Below are 9,421 nucleotides of genomic sequence, written 5' to 3'. Positions count from 1 at the left end.
CCCCCCCCCCCCCCCCCCCATGTTGATCATGGTTCCACATGACCACAACCATCAGTGCTAAATTTACATAATATTTATATGGCACACCTTGCTAAAACCAGTACTGTAAAGATGATTGGTTAAAAATGTTGCAGTTCGTGCCTGTGCCAAACCTTACAGAATGCATTTTGCATGCGGTATCTCCTATACGTAGATAAAAGGACAATTTAATCATACATTCTCAGAAAAAAAAAAGTACAAAGCTGTCATTTGGGAAATACCCCAAGCTACAAAAGCTAAAAGGTACATTGTTATACCTTATTTACCCCTCAATGGTACACATAATACCTTTTAATACCAGCTTTTGTCAGGAATCACTATGGCTCCCTATAACATCATAACAATGTAATTTGTGCCCAGGCTGGTCAAAAATTGAGAAAAGCAAACTAAAAAAACATACACATTTCTAATAATAAGGATTATCCTTCACTAACAAAGCACAATCTACTAGGACTTTCTAAAGAGTGGAGCTAACACAGAGTTGTCAGAACATTAAGCTGGAAAGAAGTTTATGGCAACCCGCTTCCTGGAAAAATTTAAATTCAGTATTACTCAACAGATTTTCTCTTAACAGATTAGATTAAAAGCATTTAAATACATAATCTAAACTGGTTTAGATGTAACTGTGCAAAACTTCCAATTGTTGAATTCCTTGTATGAAATAGTAAATTAAGGCTGAGAGGAATCAATGAGACATTGCATTCATTTCATTGCATTCATAGTGTTTTATGTAAAAAGTTACCTGGTTGCATGTGGAAATGTCCTGTCCGCTCTTGAGGAAATCCAGCACTTTTTCAATATTACCTGCCCTGGCTGCCCTTAGGAAGCTGGTATTACTGTCCGACTGTAGAAACAACAAAACAGGAAAAACATTAGGAAACTTCAGGCCAGCTCTAGTTAAAAAAAAAAGTGAAATTACAATGAATTTCCAAGTAAAACAAAATTAAAGAAGAGCAAATGCAGGGTGAGATCTTAATTTTTTTCCCCTATCAATAATTGTTTGAAAGTTGACCAGTGATTTCTGATAATATACACTACCTTTCAAAAGTTTGGGGTCTGTGAGACCGAATACTGGAGTGACTTCTGAAAATTCAGTTTTTGCCATCACAGGAATAAATCACATTTTGAACTATATTAAATTAGAAAACAGTTATTTTAATTTGTAATATTTCACTAAATTACAGTTTTACTGTATTTTTGACCAAATAAATGCAGCCTGGGTGAGCATAAGAGACATCTTTTTAAATCATTAAAAATCTTACTGACCCCAAACTTCAAAGTTTATGGTTAGCGCTTATGTCTCAGCGAGTGAATATAAGTTGTGATTTCAGTGGGTGTATCTCCTTTTATCAGAATTGTGTTTGACTGTGACTGCTAAATATAGACAGCAAAACAGAATGAAGGCAGCTGACATGACACACACACACACACACACACACACACACACAGACACACACACACACACTACAGTACATGTGGTTTAAGGGGACTGTCCTCAGGCATAGTGGTTTTTATACTGTACAAACTGTATTTTCTATGTCCCAACCCTACCCTCACAGAAAACTATTGGCATTTTTTGAATTTCAAATTCCAATAGGCCATAGCTCTGCACAGTTTTACTCCAACCCTAATCAAACACACCTGATCCAGCTAATCAAGGTCTTCAGGATTACTAGAAACTTCCAAGCAGGTGTGAGTTGGAACTGGTTGGAACTAAACTCTGCAGAGCTGTGGCCCTCCAGGAATTTAGTCTGAGACCACTGGTTTACAAGGACAAAGGAAGTGTCCTCATAAATCATGTTTATGTTGTAATACCCATGTCATTATACACATCTGTGTCCTCCTAAACCATGCATTCAAACACACAAACAGATCTGCATATGTGCATGGTATCTTGCCATGCGAGGAAGAAAATTAATGCTAAGATCAAATTTCAGATTTGGCATCAATCAGTGAACATGTGTTGATTTGTAATACTACTGAACAATTCCTTTTAAAGCCCTTGGCATAAGTCACAACTGTGACAATAAAACCTGCATGTGCAATACCAATGCAAAAATCCTCAATGTACTGAATAATGAACACTACAGAGCAGGAAGACAGTACAAGTACAGAGCAGGAAGACAGTACCTTTTGGTTATCTTTCAACAGCTGCGCAAAATGTATTAAAACATACAGATACATTAGAATTGACAAGCACATTGGTGCAAAGCTCTGGCATTTAAGATGCTAATGAACAGATCGGTAGGCCTACCTCTCAGGTCATGTGGAGCGTGAAGCATTAATGTGTCAGGTCATTACAGTTTTGACCGAAATGTTTGAGACTTGACCTCTGCTCCTTCTGAGGTTGAGAGGTCACATCTTAACCACAGACACTATACATTTGCTGCTGAAGTTGCCTTCACACATGCTTCACTATTTGAGCTCATATGGGCAACAAAGTTCCGAGGTAAGTAAACTAAAAATCAGGTATAAAAATGAATTAAACACCAAAGTCTTGAAATACTTACCATACAAAAGTAACCCTGCTATATCAAACAGCTTAGATCAGCTTAAATTTCCAGCATTTTTGTTGGTTAGTGCTGTTTTGGTGCTGGTCAGACCAGCTAGGCCAGTACACAGCCGTGCTGTTGGCTTTAGTTAGTGAAGCTAGTCAGTTAACATGGTCTTTCTGGTGATGCTAGCTGACCAAAGTGGTTGACCAAATTGGTTCAGCTGTGGCATTACTCCAAGAAAACCCTTTAGGAACCTTTATTTCCAAGAGTGTATTTCTCACAGTATCTTCTATGTTCGAACGACATGAGGGTGAGTAAATGATAACAAAATTGTTATTTTTGTGTGAACTATCCCTTTAAGTAAAGATCTGAGAAGTTGAATATACTAAATGAGATCTTAACTGCAATCGCCATGGTTACAAAAAGAAAAACAGAAGATTGTTCTGCATTACGATCCCAGCATCCCTAACAAAAAATATGCTGGTCTTTTCAGCTGGAAAATTACCTCAACAATCCTCTACTGAACCTAGATATTATTAAGATTGTCTTACCATGGTATCTGCCACAGAATTGTAGGAACGGTCCAGATATGGATCACTTCCAACGGTCCGCAGGCCTTTATTTGAACCACATGCCTTACACATTGCCGCATTGCCCATTGTAAAGAGTGACCCAAACCTTTGCAAAAAACTGTGCTACACTTTACATCAAAATCTCGTTCGTCCTTTTCCAGTGATAACCAACCACTGAACATCAAATCGCTCCTCGGGAGATTGATTCCAACTCGCTCACATGCACGTAGCTTTATGGGTTTGCATTATCCTCAGTCTTCAGGTAGTACCCAGGAGCCCATTCAATTATCAGCTTCAGAGCATCTATCCAGCTAATGTGAAATCCCCCAAACTTTCATGTCTTTCTCCTCAGGTCCCGAACATTGTCTCTTATGTGCTCTCTCTGATCCCTGCCCAGCATCTTCTGTGAGAATCTGCGTCCCGTATTGGCACAGACCCCTTGGCTCTTATCTCCTACACTTTTCCGGTCTTTTCTCTCTTCCCGCCTGGCTTCGTGACTGACAACTGCGGCCACAAATGTGTCTCCCATTGCCATATCAGGCCAAATAGACACCCCGTCCAGGATCCAGGGCTGGGTTATTTTTAACCCCTCCAGGGCCAGACAGCTATGTGACAGAACACGGCCCAACAAGGGGCAATCCTAATGGGGAAGAGCCAGCTGGGAAACCTGTCATTTTCCTCCTGAGGTCTAGGAATGTGCATCCACCGGGACAACTGAAGTCAAAAAGTCTTGACTGGAGGAAGAGGGTGTTATTTACAAAAACCCTTGGTTGTCATACCATCCATTGCTATTCGCAGCTATTGAATTCAGTAAAAGCTCTCGCAAAACACCACATGAATCCAATTCATCATCCATGGGGAATATAACAGTGTTTAAACAGCTATAGCAATGCCTACAGTGAATCAGATGGAATGCATCAGTGTCTGTGGGCCATCTCTGGTCCCGAGGCAGTACGCATTGACCAGACTATGATTCAGCATTAAGCTGACTTCCACTACAGACATATTGACCTGCCATTGACTGCTCTGATCAATGCCATGCCCCCCATTAACCAAAATACTCTGGGTTTTACAGTTAATGGGGCAATAATGACAAGTGAGTTTAAACAGAAAAGAACATGTCATAATAATGCTTTAAAACAAAACATAGTGAACTCTGTTAATGTACATGTATAGCTGACTTTTTGAAGAATTTAAACTTGATTCTGTCAAGATCAAATTATTTTATTTAAAATAAATATTGCAAAACAAATAATATAATAATAATAATAATAATAATAATATTAATAATAAACACTACTGTTCAAATGTTTGGGCTGGAAAGATTTAAACAAAAAGATTAAATCAAAAATACACTAAAACAGTATATAGTATTAAATATATAATATACTATTAAAATTTAAATTAACTGCTGCATTTTCAGCAGACATTTCTCCAGTCACATGATCCTTCAGAAATCATTCTAATATGCTGATTTGGTGCTCAAGAAACATTTCTTATTATTATCATATTATCAACAGTTGTGTTGATTGATATTTTTGTTGAAAACCATGATACTTTTTTTAGGATGCTTTGATGAATAGAACAATTCAAATCAAAAGTATTTATTTTTTAGCATTACACATGTCTTTGCTTTTGGTAAATTAAATGGATCCTTGCTAAATAAACGTATTCCAAAAAATTGTAGTATATTTGTAAAATATCATTATGCTTTTCCATTTAAAAATAATAGCAATATTTTTGATGAACAGTTACCATTTACATGTAAATTACATTATACAAGAAAATTTGACAAATGCAAATTGTTATTCAATGTTAACATTCTCAGCTCCTTTGTGTATCTCAGTTATAATAACCTGCTTATAAGACTGTTAGTTTGACAATGCCAGTCAAGTAGTTATAGGTTGCAGCAGGCAGTGGCTGATTAAGCAATGACACTGCACAGCATGCTCCTAGAATCTGTTTGAGTAATATATGGGTGTCGAAACGAAAAAGCACAGGCTCACGCAGTTTGTGTGAATCCGGCGATAGATCGCGCATTCGCTGATTCACACAGGAGACAATAACAAACTTTCAACAAAACATTCAGGGAACTTAGTACATTCTGGTTATATATAGGCCATGGTTAGACAGACGTTTGAGAATGCATCACTTGTCTTACCGGAGAAAATTTATTTGGATGTGGTGCCCCTGGGCACTTGCCCAATTGCCCATATGGTTAATCTGCCTATGGCAGCAGGTCATCCAAGGTCACACAGCTTAACACATTAGGTGAAGGTGATGTTTTATAACACATCTGTGCTAACAAATACTTTTACTTCCTTCAATGCTGTTGCTTTTTCAACCATTGCCAGCCTCTCCTTCGTAGTGATGGGTCAAGTGATGAATGAACAAAAGACTCTGGAAGTGAACTAATTATTTGAGTTTACTTTTGGCTGCATTTGAATATGATCAAAGACTAGGTGTAAACATGCACGGAGAATTTGGCTACAGAAAATACAACATTTTAACTCCATACAAATGACTCCAATAACATTTATTCATTTTGCTGAATGAAATTGAGCAAGAGTCGAAAACGATCCGATCTCCCCATCACTATTTCTTTATTATTTTTCCTCAGGAAGACTTATATTTTAAATTAAATCTAATTCAATTAATAAATTAGATGTAAAAAAAATGAATCTTTAATACTGTAAAACATTTTCAAAACTTGTATTTTCAGATTGCAAGAACAAAACTAAAGCATACATGAGTTATATCAAAAGGTTATGTCATCACATATGTAGCCAATGAGATTCTGCACTCTAGAGACAAATCTGCATACAGGATGATCCTATTTCCTAATCCTCTTTCAGTATCTGTGCTCTGAAACAGGTGCGGAACAGCTGACTACAGGATTTATCGCTGGAGCTCATCTGCAGCACAAAAATACTCAAATGCAACCATAAAAAATGTGCATTAATTATTATATATCGCATGTACACAGTTGAGAATTTAAAAATATTTTTATTAATAATAAATAAATACTAAAAGTACATTATATCAAATAATACAATAATAAAATAAAATAGTTTTAAAAATAATTGAATTATAATTAGATTTTGCATAAAAAGTCATGGCTATGTTGTCTTACTAGGGGTGTTGAATTCTAATATTTGTACGCATTAGAAAGAGATTATAAGAATGATTAATAATGTTTAATTTAAGTGATTTATAGGCATTACAATTGCAGCAGAGCAGGACAAAGTTTTACAAATCACCCCTAATTTGACTGATATTGCTGGACTTGCACTATGTAACATGCAATGTATGACATCATCATATCCTCCGACCTCAATGAACCCTCTGTGCATGTGAACGCGACTGAGACTTTACATGTGCTAACACTGAAAGCACAAAAATGATCAATTCACAAAGAATAAATTCAGATTAAAATATTACTAATTAATTACTAGATGCTACATTTGCACATTACGAAAGCAACTGACTATTTTAAAATAGTATTAGGGCTGTCTGAAGATTTTGACATTAAATGGTTATGGCATGGCATGGCATGGATGAATTTGAGGTAAAAGTGCTGTTGTTAATTGTACCTTGCGTTTGCGCTCTGCTCTCTCTCTGTGTCTCTTGCGTCTCTCTCTGGCTTTGGTGAGAGCCTTTATCTCTGGAGGTTGTTCCAGTTCCCGTGCCTTTTTCAGGTGTGCTGCTGCGTGTGCCATGATGCCAAACCACAGAAAACCATACACAGCTACCTCTCTATCGCTTCAGATATGGAATAGTCCCATAAGGTTTTTCATATTAATGTAAAGCAAATGTTGGCGTCCTTGATCTGCTTTTCCCAAACGGCTCCTGTGAATAAGGCGATAATGGATGCTCTGTGACACTGTCCTCCCACAATTCATTCTCAATAACTCCCTCCTCAGTGCAAACAGTTTGTCTCTTTTTTCCCCCATCGAGTGTGACTCCAGTCCATTGGTTGGCTGAAGAGACAAAAGCCTTACTCGCTGAATCTGAATTTATATCGCCATGTGTGAACTAGGGACCAGAGAGAGAGGGAGAGAAGGAGAGAGAGAGGAGGGCCGAGGGAGAAGAGGGCATGGCGCATGGAGAGAAGGAGAGAGAGAGAGAGAGAGAGAGAGAGAGAGAGAGAGAGAGAGGAAGAGGGCCAACCTGCCTGTCCAGATGTGGAGGCATTCAGCTTTATTCCAGCTGTAGGATTGAATGTATGTATGTGTGTACTTCAAAAATGTGAGTGTATAAGAGAAGAGACACAATAAAAAGAAGTGTTTGTTTCAGAGAAAAACATGACACTGTTAATAAATACTGTGTGGCAAACAGCAAGGACACCTGTGGCACATTGCGTGCTCCTCAGAGCTGGGGAGGAGTTTAGGGAAGACCACAGTGGAGGCCGTCAGGAACACTGGGAATATATACACTGGGGCAATGCTAAGCCACATATACAAATCCGCCTGGAGGGGAATGATTCGCTCCGACACACAGCTACTGCAGTCATAGACCTGACCTGGTGGGGTGGTGTGGCATTGTGGTTAATGCCCAGGGCTGATAATCAGAGAGTTGCTGGGTCAATGCTCGTTCAAAAAGGCACTTAAACCTGCAGGATGCTCCAGTGGGACTGAACTACACTCTCAGAAAAAAAGGTACAAAAGTTGTCACTGGGGCGGCCCAACACTGCATATTAGTACCTAAAGTGTACATATTAGTACTTAAAAGGTACAAAAGTGTACCTTTTGAAAAGGTACCGCCCCAGTGACAGCTTTTGTACCTTTTTTTCTGAGAGTGAATCCTCTTGGATTTAAAGGTGTCTGCTAAATGACTACTGCAGATGCTATAGAGAAAGGAATCTATAACTATTTCTTAGTAAGGATCACAGTTAAGCGGTCTCTGACTCTCAAAGAGTCAGGATAGTCTCAAAATACCTACGTGTCTGTTTTAAGTTTGGGATCAGGGTTCTTTTTTTAATATACTTTTATTCAGCAAGGATGCATTAAATTGCTCAAAAGGGACGGTAAAGATTACAAAAGTTTTCTATTTCAAATAAATGCTGTTCTTTCTATTGTTCATCGATGAATCCGGAAAACTAAACATAATTATTAAGTAGCACAATAGTTTTCAGCATTGATAACAACAAGGAAGTGAAGCAAATCAGCATACTAGAATGATTTCTGAAGGATCATGTGACACTAAAGACTGGAGTAATGGCTGTTGTGAATTCATCACAGGAATACATTTTAATAACATTTAAATTCTAATAATATTTAGCAATATTACTGTTTTAACGTATTTTTGATCAAATAAATGCAGCCTTGGAGAGCATTAGAGACTTCCTTCAAAAACATTAAAAAATCTTACCGACTCCAAATTTTTGAACAGTTGTAAATATATACACAAAATCCAATTCACAAATAAATAACCTATTTAACATTCACGATATACAATTTGAAGTTCATAATATGACCTAAATGCACACTACGATGTTAATAAATTCACAAATGTTGCATATAATGCATATAACTATTTATTATTAAATAGTGAAATATGGTATTAATCTTTTTAAATTTCATAAATTGAAAGTTCATAAATTTGTTTATTTACTGTTGAATTTGCATTTGCAATTCTGTAAATATTTTTGCAAATATTTTGAGATCTGACAGGTTCACAAATACATTTTTAAAAGTATGTCTTCTTTAGTCAGTCAGGTGAGGCATTTTCAACTGCATTTGAATTGGCTGCATTTTAATTTCAGTCTCACTTTTCACACTTACAAATTAATGTCACTATATTACTGAGGAACACTTCAGCTGACCTTACAAGTCAATTTTCAATATGATCCACAAAGTTAGTGAGGACATTTTCAGAAATTTGGTCCTTACAGTGTAGACGAATCTGCATACACACACACACCCACACACACACACACACACACAAACACACAGTCTGGGTCACTATCCTTGTGGTGACTCTCCATAGGCGTAATGGTTTTTATACTATACAAATTGTATTTTCTATCGCCCTACACCAACCCTACACCTAAACCTACCCCTCACAGAAAACTATGTACATTTTTACAATCTAAAAAAACCCTCATTCTGTATGATTTATAAGCTTCTGTACCCATGTACAAAGCATGTACACACACACACATGTTGTGTTTCCATGTTTTATGGGGACATTCCATAGGTGTAATGGTTTTTATACTGTACAAACTGTATGTGCTATTGCCCTACACCAATCCTACCCCTAAACCTACCCCTTACAGGAAACTTTGTGCATTTTTACTTTCTCAAAAAAACTAAT

General features: G+C 37.2%; 1 protein-coding gene across 15 annotated transcripts in view; it reads right to left on the bottom strand.

The window, feature by feature from the left end:
* LOC107702307 (ankyrin-2-like) overlaps nucleotides 1-9,421 on the bottom strand; it is a 65,811-nt gene that overhangs the window by 42,444 nt on the left and 13,946 nt on the right. For 12 of the 15 annotated variants that reach the window (XM_016504566.1, XM_016504577.1, XM_016504573.1 and 9 more), the window contains exons 1-2: nucleotides 6,700-7,049; nucleotides 782-883 (exon numbers count right to left, since the gene is read on the bottom strand). In XM_016504566.1, coding sequence (XP_016360052.1) covers nucleotides 782-883; nucleotides 6,700-6,825 — 228 coding nt within the window. In that variant the 5' untranslated portion in view covers nucleotides 6,826-7,049. Of the gene's footprint in view, nucleotides 1-781; nucleotides 884-3,085; nucleotides 3,303-6,699; nucleotides 7,050-9,421 lie in introns of those variants that run through there. The other 3 variants (XM_016504580.1, XM_016504569.1, XM_016504567.1) reach the window with 3 other exon arrangements.

This window comes from Sinocyclocheilus anshuiensis, unplaced genomic scaffold (genome assembly GCF_001515605.1).
Source record: "Sinocyclocheilus anshuiensis isolate Anshui unplaced genomic scaffold, SAMN03320099.WGS_v1.1 scaffold86, whole genome shotgun sequence".
Lineage (NCBI taxonomy): Eukaryota > Metazoa > Chordata > Actinopteri > Cypriniformes > Cyprinidae > Sinocyclocheilus > Sinocyclocheilus anshuiensis.
Note: the sequence above shows the minus strand (reverse complement) of the source record. Positions and strands in the feature narration are given on the sequence as shown.